This window comes from Syngnathus acus, chromosome 23, assembly GCF_901709675.1.
Source record: "Syngnathus acus chromosome 23, fSynAcu1.2, whole genome shotgun sequence".
Classification (NCBI taxonomy): Eukaryota; Metazoa; Chordata; class Actinopteri; order Syngnathiformes; family Syngnathidae; genus Syngnathus; species Syngnathus acus.
The window spans coordinates 5007593-5022843 of NC_051107.1; the positions used below are offsets into that span (position 1 = coordinate 5007593).

Genomic DNA, 15251 nt, shown 5'->3' on the forward strand with positions numbered 1-15251 from the left:
AACCATAATAATTAAGAATAATAATTTACAATTAATATAAATAATAGTAACCAGTATAAATATGCGTGTTGAACATTTTAAATGAATCACGCGTGAATTAATTTTTAAGGGTCTGTTCAAAAGGACAACTGATAGGTGTCACCTGTCAATAAATTAAAGGTTGTACAATTTCTGACCTCCACAGTTTTGGTGATACATTTACAACAAATCTATTTACATCACATTAACATTCAGTGTAAAAAAAGAAAAAGTTCATACAAAAAGTTAAGTAGCGAGATTACAAATTGTGAAAAATATCCCCTTTCCCCCCCTGGTGTAAAAAAAAAAGTTGCCTTGAAGTTTGAGATGGAGTCACAATCACATATGATCATAGAAGTTTGACCAAAATTCTCTACATTACCAAAAGCCGAGCAATAATAGTAAAATAGTTGAGGTTGCAAAAAGTATTCAAGTGAGAAAATGCTACAAGCAAGAACGGTCTTTGCCAAAAAACAGACTGTAAACATTCTCCTACACCGTCGTAACAGACAAGAAGGCGTTATGGACTTGGGAGTCGTCTGGGACTCGAGCCCCGTGACTCATCAGTTCCTGGATGGTCATCCAATTGTCCAGAATCTTTTTGTTGCGTTTCTTCATCATCTTCTTGTGACTGAGTTCCAGGATGTTGAGCTCCTTGTGGGCGTCGACCCCGCTGGCCAGACCCTCCTTCAAACACTCAAAGCGACTCTTCTGCATGAACTCCCTCCTCTTCCTCTGCTCCCTGGCTCTCGCCAGATGCTGCTTCCTCTCCTCCTTGCTCCAGTAGCGACCCATCTTCATCTCGCTCATGGCGTCGTCGTCCGTGGTCATGCCGCCGCTGCGTTCCTCTCGGATCCGGAGCGCCCGCTCTCTAAGGATACGGTCTCGAGCCGGTCTCCGGGCCACGTAGCGGGAACCGTCCGCTCGCACTTTGACCTTCCACTCCAAACGAGGTTCCCCGGAGCGAGCATTACGGTTCAGCGGATCCCGGCAGACGCTCAGGAGACTCAGCTGGCTCTGGGTATACTCCAAGGAAGAGTGCTGTTGTAGCAGCTGCATGTAGCCCTGGAACACAAACGGACCAAGAAAAGATCTCGATCAGGTTGTAATCTGAAGTCATCTGCTGTGATTTTGCCAACGACCAAATCAACTTTGGATATTCCAAAGGGTCTACTCGATTGACACGCCTCGTACCAACCTGAAGTTGCCGGGATCCGAGCGAGCCGTGGTAAGGACTTGTTTGGTATGAGGCAAACGGCGATTTTCTTTTTGGATCTTTGGTTCTCCCCTTTTTCTCACAGCGTTCATCGTCCGCAGGCAGCGCCGGGTCGGACTCGGATCGAGAGGGGTTACTCTGATCGGGGCTGCTTGAGAAAACAACGGGATCTGCTGGTGCACCATGTTCCGGTGAGCCCTGAGACTTAGGAACAGGGATGGAGCTGCTGGAGGCCATTTGGAGGTTCTTCTGGTTGGCGATGCTGATGCGTCTCTGCAGGGAGTGCTCGGGAGATGGCTCCACCCTCAGCGGGGTGGACCGTGCGCTCTCGGCTGTGTTGTAGGCACTGGAGTTATCTTTTTCTCGGCTCTTGGGGTGTTCGTAAATGTCTGCCAGTCTGCCGTGGTTCTTGAGCCTACGACCCGGTGAAGAAGACGGCGGGGTTAAGGCATCCGTCTGCCGGCGGAGCTGATGGGCCTGCATGATGTTCTGACATTCGAGCTCAATGCTGCGTAGTTCTTCATTCAACATCCTCAGCTCTTGCTCCACCCCTTCACCTTCCTCAGCCTCCTCAGCGCTATCTCCAGGTCCACCTCCCTGTTCCGTGAGGCTGCACTCGATACTGTGTCGAATGGAGTACACCCCGCACTCCACGCCCTTCCGGATTTGACACTTGACTTCCAGAAGTTGCTGGAAGTGATTCTCCAGAGCCAAGATCCCACTTCCACCGTCGTGAACGCTCACTACCCCTTCGCAACCTTGGCCTTGACTTGCTGTCCTTTGCTTGTCCTGTGGAATCAGAGCACCTCGCTTGCTGTGTGGATTCTGGGCTCGCCATTGGTCCCTCAAACACTGAGCTGGACTTCTCCTGCAAAGACCGGCCGATAACGGTTGGTGCTCGGGACTGTCGGTACCGCACCCGAACCCGCTGTCTTTGTCTTGGCTGTTGGAGGAGCAGGTCGCTGCGTCCGTTGTCCTTTCCTCTTGACCCTGTGGATAAAGAATTCCAAAACCAGTCCTTCGGTAAGCATCTGGATTCTGATGCCAAGTCTCACCTCGTCTTGCCTGCGGCTGCAATTCTTCTTCCCCACCTCCAGAATCTCCATCTTCAGTTCCTTCACCAGCTCTTGTTGCTCATCGTCAAGCCACACATCATCCTCCAGCTGAAAACTAAATCATCTCAAAACCAAGAAACCTTGACATGGTGTCAAGACGATCCCCGTGGTGGTTACCTGTGTCTCTGGCCTCGTCACCAGCAGGACGATGCTCTTTCCATGTTCTCCTGATAGCAAGGAAACTGCCTTCTCTCTATCATGCACCGTATGGCCATTTATCTGCACTCAAAAACATGCCTAGAATTATCAGCCTTTTCGGAACCCCACACGTCTACGATCTAGAACCCTCCCAGCCATCACCGTCGCTAAGCATGTTCCACCACAGGTTGAGCAAGCGCACCGTCCAACCTCTTCAGTCTTCTCTGGCCATACAATTAACTGTTGTTTGACAGGAGGTGTTCATCTTTTCTCCTCTAGAGTAATGGGCCTGCCATAAGGAGATAATGGCACCGCGAGCAAAGAGATACACTACGCCCAGAGAATTAATAGCTGAAATGTGAGAGGAGATTCTAGGGTTGTCTTTTTGCTCCTGTGTTTGTTTGTACAGTGCTTGGTCACAAAGTCTTTACGGAGGGATCGAACGTAATGTACGAACTTACTTGTAGAATACGATCGCCGTTCTTAATGCGTCCGTCTCTTGCTGCTAAACTGTTGGGCTCCACCTTTACCAAACACACCATGTAGAATTTCAGACAAGCATTGCTAAGACAGTCAACCCAGGAAATTATTTGAACTCCGGTTGCAGTCAACAGAGAACGACAAGAAATTTTACCTGGCTGACGTAAATGGCCATGTCCTCGTCCTCATCCGTCCGGTAGCACAACGTTAGGCCCAGTTTCTCTTGAGTGTTCTGCTTGCATAACTCCACTTCCTGTTGGAGAAACAAATAAGTTTCTATCTTCACAATGGTGTCAAGTGAACCAACCAGATGAGCTAAGTAATCCAAGAAGGTAAATAACCTGTAGGTGGGTGGAAGGGGCCATCCGAGATTGACAGTGGAAGTAATTATTTTCTATGGCATTGAACCCTCTATGTAAAAGTGACCTTCAAAGGTCGCCGTTTATGTTAATGTACGGCAACTCGCAAAACGTCACCGCTTTATTACGTCTATAAGACATGTTCAGAAGCAGACCTCACGAACATGTGATGTCATCAAGCTGGGGTGGCTTGTGCAAGAAATGGTCCCAAGGCTCAATCAGACATGATTAGCCCGAATTTGTATCCAGAAAGCCGTGACATCAAATCATTTCCTCTCCCAACAATTGCATTGGCACTTACGTGCTCGTGTTAAACGGCAAAGATGTGTAAATGTTATACGCAGCGGCGGCGGCGGCATCTGCTACATTTCTGCCTAATTGCCTCTTAACATCTTGTCTAATTGAAAAGAAATGATTGCGCCACGTAATGTTCATTGTTTTGCTGCATGTCTTTTGGGTCTTAATTGTGGAACAACGTGGCGTTATTTATTTATTTTTATTGATCGTTTATTTATTTTTATTTAGAATTTATTCATAATTTATTTTCATTTATTTATCGCTTGTTTATTCATTTATTTTATTTATAATGGTTTATAATTTATTTTATTTCTTTTTATAATTGTTTTTTTTTTTTTTTTTGGTAATTTGTCATCCTGCCTTTGGGGGCACTGCAAAACAAAACTGTACCGGAAAGTCAGCTCATCTCTCAGCTTCTCAGTACAGCAGTAATATTAGTCGCTCTACGTGGATGATAAATAATATATACCAGTGAGTATTGTTTCTTTATCTGTCTATACTGCAGCTCTATTCTATGCAAAGCAAACCATCGGGCGAAATATTACATTCAAAGCTACTTTTAACATCCTAGACATTGTCCACTTCAAAAGTACTCTACAATTTGTGAGTCTCATGGATACCATGTTGTCAATCAACAGCAATCCCAGGACGATCTTGTCTCATCCATCCAGTCAGAGAGAGCCCTGATGTGCTACCTGTCTGCCAAGCTGACCTTGTGCTTGCACGAAGCCTCTCACCCATATCACGCGGCGAGTTAAACCTCAGCTGGCAGCGAGGGGAACCCTAATGACCCACAATGGCGTTCGCTGAACCAGGAAGTGCCCATTAAACCAGACGGAGCTGACGCGGCTCGTCACTGTCACAGGCGATCACCCACAGGTCCTCTTTGGGACCCGCTGTCATCCGTTTGTTAGTGCATACACACACACAGGCTACATGTGTTCTTGTCTGCTCATTAAAGCAACCAACCAAGCAATTGGCAATTTGGTGTAGCATTGGGCTTGGTCCAAAATGAACTCTAAAGTTCACCAAACATCATTTTTCATTTTATTTATTTATTATTTTATTTATTTGACGAGTTGAACTCATGTGATGAGGAACAACTGGACACGTTGGGTTAAGGAGGGAGATGATTGGCTGAGACAAAGAAAGGGGGCGGGGCAAGCAGAATAGAACATATACTGAACATATTGATAACAAGCACACCATTTTTTTTTTTGCCGTGTGCTTTTGTACATGCTGGAGTCAAGTTTAGAATTCAGACTGTGAGACAAAATTGCGCTTGTACCTCATAAACAAACTCTTCAGTCCGCTCCACTTCAGCAGGTATATTGGACAGGTACTCAGGACATTCGTAGAACTCGTGTTCCATTGTGTGGAGAGAATGGCAGCTGAAAAGAAAGCAGTCTTGTCGCATGTGGTTGTCATTCAAAGACAGAATAGAAGAACGGAGCTCGCACCTGTCAGACAATAAGAACGGGCAGACGTCGGGCACGGGCGGCGTCGCCGGTCGGAGCTTTGCCAACGCCATGATGTGCTCGAAGGTGATGTCGGTTTGCGTGCACACGTCGGCGACGCAACCCTCCTCCTCCGACGCCACGACGGGATCTCGTCGTACGGCCTCCGCCGCCGTCTCATCCTGCTCCACCTTGGAGAAGTTACGCCTGTTCACCTGCAGAGACATCAATCAGATATTCCACCTTGTCCACTAATTAAGCACAGTGAGCCCATTTGATAAATAAAAACAATAAAACTGCTTTCACACAGCACGAGGCTTTTCGGGTATATTTTATTATTCCTCGTAAGATTTGAAAAGGCGTCGCCGCAAGGGGAATGTGGAAGGTGAACGTGCTCTGCCAAAGTGATTGACGCCTGTCAGCTTATCTGAATATAAATGTCAAAACAGCCCATATATTAAATCCTCGCACAATTTAAGCCACTTATTGTTAAATATGCACTCTAAGTCATTTTTTATTCAATCACACATATATATGACAAATTCTGTATCTATCCTCGAAGGGGGGGAACCAGCAAGCTGCCATTCGAGGCCACAGGCTATTAATCAACTAGTTTGTGATCTTCTAATTAAACTCATCGTCAGCCACGAGTGCTTCCAAGCAGCCGGCTGGAGCGCAAATGGCGTCTCTTGAAAATTGGGGTTAAAAGTAGCACGATGAAGGTCAGCCCGAGGCTTCCAATATGCTCAAGAGTCAGCCCCTTGAAAAAAAGCTTCTTTTTTTTTCATTTCAAACAGGAGGACTGCAGATAAGAGATTTTATTTGTGTTGGCTGCGTGGAGTTGGGGAATCTGTCAGATAGTGTGTCATTGTGCGGGAGAAAAAAAAAAGACATTCTTCGTACACGTTCTCCCAACAGCGATATGCTCGCTGCATTAACAGAACTGATAACGTCGGGTGTCACCCAGCAGCTTCACAATGGCCGACGGAACAAAAAGCCCACCAGCTTCCTTCAGATTCTTGTGAACTTCACTTCAATACAAGTGCCATTGTTATTCCATAAGGGGAAATTGGCATCTTGCGACAAGGCAAGGAAGCGCAGGTGGTGGCTCGCGGCCACAATCTGGTTTGAGGCCACGGCGGGCGTCATAAATGTCTCATTTCAATAATAAAAGTGGAAGGGGGACTTTGAGTGACAGGCTGCAGTGAATCGCATTGACCCCTTTTGCCTCGCGACGCCAACTTGCCATTGATGCAGAAAGAGGAGGAAATACACCACGGGAAGTCATTTGAGTATTCGACTAAGCCAGGTTGGGCATTTTGAACTCTTAAAAATGACCATACTGCTTTAAAACCAAACTTGCCTTTAAAACCAGGGGCGGTTCTAGGATCAGAATTTTCGGGAGGCTGAGATGCCCGAAAGGCAAAATAAATTTGAAAATCAAACACATTTTACCCCAAAATATCTCCTGGTTTTGCTAGATACTATTCATTTAGCTATTTTTTATTTAGACTAACATTGGCTTTGGCGTGCCAGCCAATAAATTGGACAAATCCTACTTAGCCGTGGCTACAAATGTAAATCCTTACTCCCCCGTTGTCCAATCACTAATGTTGTTTTTCATTTCAGCAATGCACCAATTCATCAAAGTGACAAGGCATTTCATAGGAGACATTAGCCAAAAATGCAAATCAAATGGCTAGCAGGCTGTAAAGATGGCCGCTCACGGATGTCAACGCGGTGCTTGACTGCAGCGTTTCGCCGTCACGTATGCAAAAAAAAAAAAAAGTGGGCTCAAGAGGCAATGAGTGTGCTTCAGCGTTTTGCAGACGCGGGGTTGCGCACAAAAACAACCAATTAGTTCTACGTCCAACATGAAACGTGGATTAAGCAGAGCGGCGGAAACTAAGCCTTCGCCCACTGAAGATGAATTCAAAATAAATATTCTTTTGGTCTTTCTTTTATATATATATATATATAATGGATTGAAGGAGTCGAAGCAATCAGCAATAAATAATATTACATTGAGCTAAAAAAAACAATCTACTGTTATTATGGCAATAAATCATAAAATAAATGACTGTAATATAAAATGGATGAAGCCACAAAAGTAAGAATGTCAACATTCTAGTCAATAACTTGTTTCACAGCGATAGTTGCTTTTATTCCTTTTAAATTGGACTTTTTGTTCTCACGGGGAATGCAATATAACCAAGAAAAAAAAATCTGTCGGAGCACTTTTCATTTCCTGCTGTCTTCCGTATGCAAAACAAGCTTCTTCTGGTTATTTCGCCTTCTTTTGTATCTCTCCTCGCATGAGACAGCCTCAACTAGGACTGTTGGAGTATTGATATTAGTGCTGAGGTTGCAATTAAATGGAAAATGTACAAGCTGACAAATAAAATGCCAAATGAAAAGGCTAATACAAATAAACAGTGATGGCACTGAGGTGTCTGCGGTTGAACTAATAGCTCGACGGAGCGAATCCACAAGACTCGCTATCCCGCCAAGACAAGAACAATTAGCCGGCATCCGTCTTGCCGCCGCCGTAATGAGCCTGCTTTTGTCACAAGAGGAGGGGAAAGCACTTTTACAGCTTCAATGACCTTCTGACATTTACAACCTAAACAAGCTCCGCCCCCCCCAAAAGAAGACACTTTGATTGACTTCTAATGAATTTATTTATTTCAGATTTGGGCTAAAGGCAAAAAAATAATAATTTGCATAAAAGACTTGGAAAGTGAAACATTTTCCTCGAGAGCCTAAAAAAAAAAAGCAAATCAAAGATTCATGCGTTGGCTCTTTGCATAAAATTATTTTTACAAAAAGCCCGGAGTGTGAACTCGATATTTTTCCACTGCTATAACTTTTTTTTTCAATGAATTTCAAAGTGATGCATGTTTATGCTAACTGGAAGATGTAGCTCATTAGCATTATTCATAACATGAAGTTTGCCCTTTGGTGGAGATGTAAATCTAAAAACCGACACACTTTATGACAAAAATTAAAAGCTTAAAAAAAATCAGTTTTGTCCAACTGAATCTGTAGTTGCCACCAAAACTACCATTTTGCTAGCCTACTTTTCACAACAGCAATAAATGGATCCACAGTTTCCACAACTCGGCACCATTTGGACATTCTCGCTCTGCGGCCCGAGGGCACACGAGTGCCGCATGTAATCATAGCCGCCGACTATGCAGATGGTTTTGCGCTATTCTATCCGTAACTGGACTCGACGGCAACCTCCGAGTGGGCCTAATTGACTTCCAAAGTGAGCTTAGTTAAGTGGGAATTCAACACCAGCGTGTGCTGCTGTAATCTCATCCCACCTCGGACCACCTGCGTCCTCACTGAGGCTTTTTGAAATGGACTTGACGTGTTATGAAAAGTCAAAGTGGGTGCAGAAGTGATACGCTTTGGAATTTGTGATGTTGTAATGAGGGATTTGGGATTTTATTTTTAACATATATAAAAAAAAAATTCAATTTTAGAGCTCTTCACGAACGATTATTTTAAGAAGTCGATTAATTGCAAAAAAAAAAAAAAAAAGCTAAATTTTTTTCCTTTCATTTTACAAAAACAGGACACATGCTCATGTTGACTGCAAGTTGCAAAGTATGGACCGTTTGATCATTTTTTTGTAATCGGTAATAAATACACCGATTATGTACATTTTGACGGGAATCGGCCAATCACCATCAAACGTATGACAAGTTCCAGATGGTTGGCTTTTAGCCTGCAGATGTGACCGTAAGGTATGTTATTGGGTTATCATGGTTGGCCAGCGTCACTGGCAAGCAGCTCGCACAACAAAATCCGATTAGTCTCCCTTTTTCATGTCTCCTTTACTTTTATGTGTCTCTCTATGCTCCTAGGTAAAAAAAAAAATCCTCTTTTGAGGGGGCGGAGTTACACCTAAGTGTATTAGTAAGTGCGCCAGAGAGTGAAAGGGTCAAGGCAGTGGGATGGAACAAAGTTAAAACAGTGGCTGGCTAGTGATAAGGAAGGAGGGAATGGAAGCTTTTCCTCCCTCATTCTTTCTCTTTCTCCTATCCTATCATCTTGAGCAGGCTAATTGGCCAAAGCTGATAACAACAGATAAGTCCCCACAACACACATCAAGACTAGAAGTGACATTTTTACACAGTCGTAAAAGTAAAGCAGAGAATGTGCAATGTGTAAATATGCGTCTATCTTTGGGCTTTGTCTGAAAGGGGGGGGAGGCGGATTGTGTGGACCCCCTAGTCAGGCTTTCATTTCAGGCTTATCAGAAGCAGCACAGTCGTCGTCGCGCAGCTGCTTTTTGCCTTTTTGACCCCTCGCAAACAAGAAATGAAAGTGTATGACATAAAAAATATCGAACGAACCACTTGTCAAGTGCAATTACGTTCATGTGGGCAAAGGTCTCCTTACTGACCCGCGCTGGCTGGCAGCACCACTTGTTACACTCCGACAATGAAATACAGATCAGGTGGAAAAGGTCGGCTTATTTAAAACTATATATTTTTTTCAACCTCTTCTGCTTGATGTCACGGCCCAGGTTTGAGGAGGCCATATGGAGCGGCCGGCTGGACCGGACTGGAGAAGATCCCCCCCCCATGGTGCTGTCTAACAGGCTGGACATGTGGCTAAGCATCTGTCCCCGGCGGACACGACCCAATAGAACGACGCTCACCAATAACAATATCGTCTTGGGACAAAAAAAATAAAAATCATGCATGTATCGATTAGTAGCGAATTTGCATCAGTGTCTCGCTTCACCACTAGAGGGCACTGTGCTGAAAAAAAATCGAATTTGTTGATGTGACAAAAATAAACAATTTCACTCCAGTGATACGCATCAATTAGCTTTCATCTTCGTAATCCAAGCGGGTGGTATCCGTGGAAACGCAAACCGCACCGAAAAAGCTCAGTGGACCAGAACGACAGGGAGCAAGAGAAGACTTGAGAAACGATGAAAGTGAAACGCCACGGGGGGATTGCCGAGAAATCTCTCACTCCCTCGTCAGCCTCCGCGGTGACACACTTTTGGCAAACTGAACTCTCGTCTCTTTTCCCGCCTTTGACAAGTATTATGGCTTCAGCGGCTGTTAAAGATACGCTGCAGTTTGGAAAAAATCCAAAATGCGGCCTAGAAAAGCCTCGTGTTACACTCCGAACCATCAGGGGGCAGCATTGTGACTGAACAATGATGATATTTTTGGAGGTATGCTATTTCTTGCCTCGCACCCAAGCAGCTCATTATTTATAATCACGCTCATTCTTGCCTCCTTACTCTAATTTTTCGCTTGGTTTAACAGCAGCCCATGAAATCATCCTCATGAGGCGGTGTCCAATTTTGCTGCTGCTCGCTCGCAGAGCACGACTAAATGATAAATGAGCGGCCCGCCGATGTCGTACTCGTTAACAAAGCACGTTTGCCACGCTGGACGCCGAACCATATGGTCAGAATTGTTGGGGGAAAAAAACAAAACAGTGAGCTTCACACTTTCTTTTCTAATCAACACATCCAAATCTTGTGAAACGGAATTTTCGGCCCATGCTGACAATGTGTTTGAAGGCTCCAATAAAAAAATAAATAAAGACCATCTCTGTTTCTCGGGAACATATTAAAACGTGCCCCAAAGGTAAAAACTCCCAGTTCAAAGCGATGATGTTCATAATAAATTCAAAACGATAGCGGGCAGTTTTCATGAAAGTTTGGCAAATCATAACTTGGGAATTTGCAAAATAATTTTGTATCAAAACGTATTTCAAATGCATATATATTAGAAGGTTGTGCATCTCAAACCGATTCAATTTTGGATTCACTCCTATAGACATATCTTCATATCCGGCCCACTTTGAAGTTTCTTCTCGCTCTCCATCTCTTATCCCCTTTGCTCTCTGAGTCGTGTGTTCCATCATGATAATCATCATCCTCTTACCTGTGCAATCTCGTAGAGCAGCTTGTAGTGCTCCTCCCGTTTCTGCAAGGTGCACAAATTGCAGCCCATGGCGGTTGCCGGGGAGACGGCGCTCGGTCCGTCGGAGTGAGATGCCCGCGCGCCTGAGCTCCCCCGCGGGGCTGAAAGGCGCTCCTGCTCCTTGGCTCCCCTCTCGCATCCCTCAGAGGATCCCCGGTTCTGTGCAAACACACATATATCACTTTGCTGTCTTTGCGGGGAAGTGTGTGTGTCCTCGCAAGGATGATGGAAAGCACCTGGCTTCTTTTCGTCTCCTCCACTCTCCTCCTCTTCCAGTGTGTGAGCTCACACTCGCATGCAGGGAGACTTTTGGCTCCGGCGGACACACCTCCTCCTGTGGCAGGCTGCTTTCACAGCATGGTGGGCTTCCTGCTCATTGGCCGAGAGAGAAACAGAGAGGCGGAGTTCAGACTGTGAGCATCGTCGCATTAGCGTGCAGGTGTGCTTGCAAAGACGCCGAGCGATCGTTTTAAGCCTAACAAGTGTCGTGCTGTTTAATCAAGTTCGAATCGAGAGCGCAACTGGAGTTGGCGTGGAAATCAATCTCGATCGCATTCAATCAGATGCCCTGGTGGACCTGTAGAGAAACGAGGCCCGCCATAGATTTACAGTCACCAAAGTGATGCCGCCTGGACAGTTTGACAAGGGCACCGGATTGGGCTGACACACAGGAAGAAACACAGACTAATATTGATTGGCTTCGAATGAGCTCGCAGTGTGCCCCACTACACTCAATGCTTGGTTGAGGCAGAAGATAAAAAATGTTCATGCCATTCCTGCAATCTCTGCTTTGTATTCATGGCCCTGGTTGAAAGGTTCATGATGTCTGTAGCTCAATTTGTTTTAGTTCTAGAGACCTCTGCTAAAGTTGGTGTAATATTTTGGCGAGATGCTACAAAAAGTATCAAAACAAGAGTAATATTCCGCTTGCTAACTCGCTAGCCAACAAGCCTTTTAGTCCGCCATGTTACGTTGACCCACATGCGATACAAAACCGAGTGAGGCGGAGATTCGAGTGCTATTGAGCTAGCTAGCGGGCTAGCCGGCCTCGTTAATTATATAAGCTAACGTTAGCATCCAACCTACGTATGGTGGTAACAAAAGGGGAAAATGAAAGCTCCTGTCCAGCACTTTATGGAGGTAACAGGGCCAATATGGGTCATATTGATTTATGTTTACCATGAAATAGAACACTGGAACTCCCCGTCAGCCAGATGACCAATAGCTGTCACGGCCAAGAAGATGAGGCGGAGAGCGCAGATGCGTCATTGCTTATCACCCAGGTACAAGGACCATAGTGGGGCAAGTCAAGGGCGTCGGAGCGCGGCCAGATACAACCCCCGAGATAACACTTAACCCTTCTCGAAGCAAACGTACGGGTGAGGTCACCGGCGTCCGAAAAAATGACATCACCAGCTCATGAATTAGCTTCCCCTTCCTTTCAATTCTTTGTCCTAAAACCCGATCGACAACTTGGCAACATCCGGCTAATTCTCATCGGAGGAATCGTAAAATGCTAGCACGGTGGCATTTCATCAAAAGGTGATATCATCATCGTGGTGCAGGTTTATGACCTCCGCCATCCATTTTTATTGTTCATATTGCCCTCTTTCTATCATCTCTCCTTCAGTTTTAGGATCGTCTTATATTACCGTCGGTCGCTATCTCACGCACACGTGCATCTGCCTCTTGTAAAACTTGAAACGAGAAAAGTGTTGAAGGTCTCGCATTGGGAATCAGGAAAAGTTTTTTCTGGGTTAGGTTAGAAAATTGCAGTTAAGTGTGTGTCCTTCAGGGTCGTCAACACGGTTTAGGGTCAGGCTTCGGGGTCTGGGTTAAACCCTTGCCCTTGATTAATAAGACAAAACCACGATGTAATTCAATTAAGTCTTCGCAACCTCCAAGTCGATGGCGTGAGAAGAGCTCGAGGGCGTCTCGCTCACGGCTCTCACTATCCGTAAGCCATCCATTATTTACCAGCGCTGAGCCGTTCATCTGGCTAAAAACACAATTAGACTCAAAGCAAGAGACAGCGGGGAATTACTGTAAAGTATCCTTCCCATTGTCTCTCCCCGCCCACGTAATTACATTTTTAACTATTAATTATGGACTAACGCTGAGATGCAATTGTTACAATGTCGTCCCATTCAAGAAAAATGACTGTGAAAAGACCTTTCATTATCGAGTTGGAGAAACAAAAGACAGGCAAGACAATGCGAGGAGATACTATGGTGGCATTCAGCTTAACACATTTTTTCGTTTTCTTTCCAAATGTGCCATGTCGTGCAAAATCATTCACCGCCGTTATCGTTTCAAGACAAAGAGTCAAATCACTGCGGCTTGCTTGATTGGCCGAGCAAGACTGCAGAAAAGTGTCCATGTTTCAGAAGCGTTGTCACCCGATACCCTTTTGGGTGGGCTGCCTCAGTTCCGCTTCATGATGCAATACAGCAGTCGCGCTACCGTCTGGTCAGCGTGGAATCTGAGCAGCCTGTTCAGGTGACTACCAGACGGACAAACTGGAATCCTGAGAGATCCCCTTTGGAACTGCCTGGACACCCTGCTATCTTTGAAACTCATTTAAGTACTACTTTCCGATTCTTGGCATTTGAATGGCCCGCATGGCCGGCGTGGAAAGTCGTCCCCCTGCTGCACAAATGGCCCAAGCGGGGCCTCTTAAACCTTCGACCGCATCTGTGACTCTATTGAACCGGACACCCCTTGGGTTGAGAGAAAGCATCTCAGCAAGAAAACAAATAGAAAGCAGATCATTTGGGAAATTGCAGCTTGGAGTTGTCCTGATACCTGAATCTCGTTGCCGAAGACTCCGAGTGAGTCCAACGTCCAGGTTTCTCCTGGGCAGTGTCGGGATACGGTCAGGGTTACGAAGATGTCCATTGGAAAACCATTGGGGGGCCCGGAGGGGGGTTTACGTCCATCTCTGTGCTGTCGATGAGCTCAAGAAGGCCAAGCCAGCTGTTCCTCCATTGTCCTGGTGCTTAACTGGATTACCGGGGGGGGCACAAGGCCAACACAACACTTTGACAAGTGTTAACCTCAAACTTAAAAAGCAGATGGAGGAGAACAAGGACTCATCCCTCTCCAGCTTTACAGATACGGACGAGACGACTCAGGAGAGAATTTCAGACCGAACCAATCAATCGCGAAAGATAATACAATTCGACACTCGGGATTTTCTTCATGCGAATTTTCTTCTCTGTCGCAAATTAATCTGGCACGATACAGAACGGGCGCTCAGGTTAGTGGGATTAGTCACGTGTCGCTGAACTCCGAGCGTTTTGGTCTCGCTTCCTGGTTTCAGCTGCCCGGGTTTCAGCTGCCCGGGTTTCTCTTTGTGCTTCTTGCATGGGAGATAAGGACATTGTGTTCTGCTTCCATCACAAAAAGAGGAATAAGGAAGAAGTACAGAAACTGTTTCTAAATCGTCAGTAAAAACATTTGACAGTTTTTGTGTGAACAATAAGGTGAGAGTGCAAGTAAGTGAGCAAACATTGATTGTGGGTCCTTCGCGACCCCCAGTCAATACGTGTAATAACGTTTTGTTCAACACTTTCACTGAAGTATAATCGATATTTTCCCGTTCCACTATTGGCACCTAAGTCCCCAAGAGTTAACTACGCTAAAACGATGAGCTTCTTGTGAAGCCGTTTAATCGATCTCTAGACTCAAAAAAACACAAAAACTGCTAAAAATTCTGTTTTTCAAGGTAACCTGCAGATATTTTACAAGCCTCATAGATAAGCTACACTTACATGCGATTGATTACTTAATTGGGTGGGCGGGGCTTAAAACCTCCTGCTGGGCCCAATCTGCAGTCTAAGTGGCTAATAAAAATATTTACTACTCCCCTGATGGCGACGCAAAAAAAAGTGAGAGCGAAAAGATTTTTGCAATTTAGATGGTAAAACAGCAAACTTACAAATACGTCTTGAGGCTTTTAAATGGCTTTAAAATTTACACACATGATTTGGTGCAAGGTTATTTTAACAGCCGTTTTACATTCGGAGGAAGACAAAAAAAAGCCGAGCAAGCATTTTTACCCCACTTAAATGCTAGTTAAGGAGACATGAGCCTGTCAGAAAGGATTGGAGCCCCTATGCCATTGCTTTTAATCAAATCATTATTTTTTTTTCCTCTTTTTGAGACATATGTCACCATGGCAACCCTGCACTATGACAGAGCTG

The 15251-nt window shown here is 45.2% G+C and overlaps 3 protein-coding genes across 3 annotated transcripts in view; 2 read left to right on the forward strand and 1 right to left on the reverse strand.

Moving 5' to 3' along the window:
- yaf2 (YY1 associated factor 2) overlaps window positions 1-3079 on the forward strand; it is a 21922-nt gene extending 18843 nt beyond the window's left edge. The window contains exon 5 of the transcript XR_005096455.1: window positions 3070-3079. The gene's annotated coding sequence lies outside the window, so the exon portion shown is untranslated. The remainder of the gene's footprint in view (window positions 1-3069) is intronic.
- LOC119117540 overlaps window positions 1-15251 on the forward strand; it is a 135310-nt gene that overhangs the window by 71213 nt on the left and 48846 nt on the right. The window lies entirely within an intron of this gene.
- On the reverse strand, window positions 469-11391 carry pdzrn4 (PDZ domain containing ring finger 4). The gene is made up of 10 exons (XM_037243315.1): window positions 11283-11391; window positions 11008-11205; window positions 5084-5295; window positions 4912-5014; window positions 3122-3220; window positions 2949-3011; window positions 2467-2568; window positions 2290-2397; window positions 1217-2224; window positions 469-1083 (listed from the first exon to the last, which is right to left on the reverse strand). The coding sequence occupies exons 2-10, from the start codon at window positions 11074-11076 to the stop codon at window positions 511-513; spliced, it is 2337 nt and encodes a 778-aa protein (XP_037099210.1). The 5' UTR covers window positions 11077-11205; window positions 11283-11391; the 3' UTR covers window positions 469-510.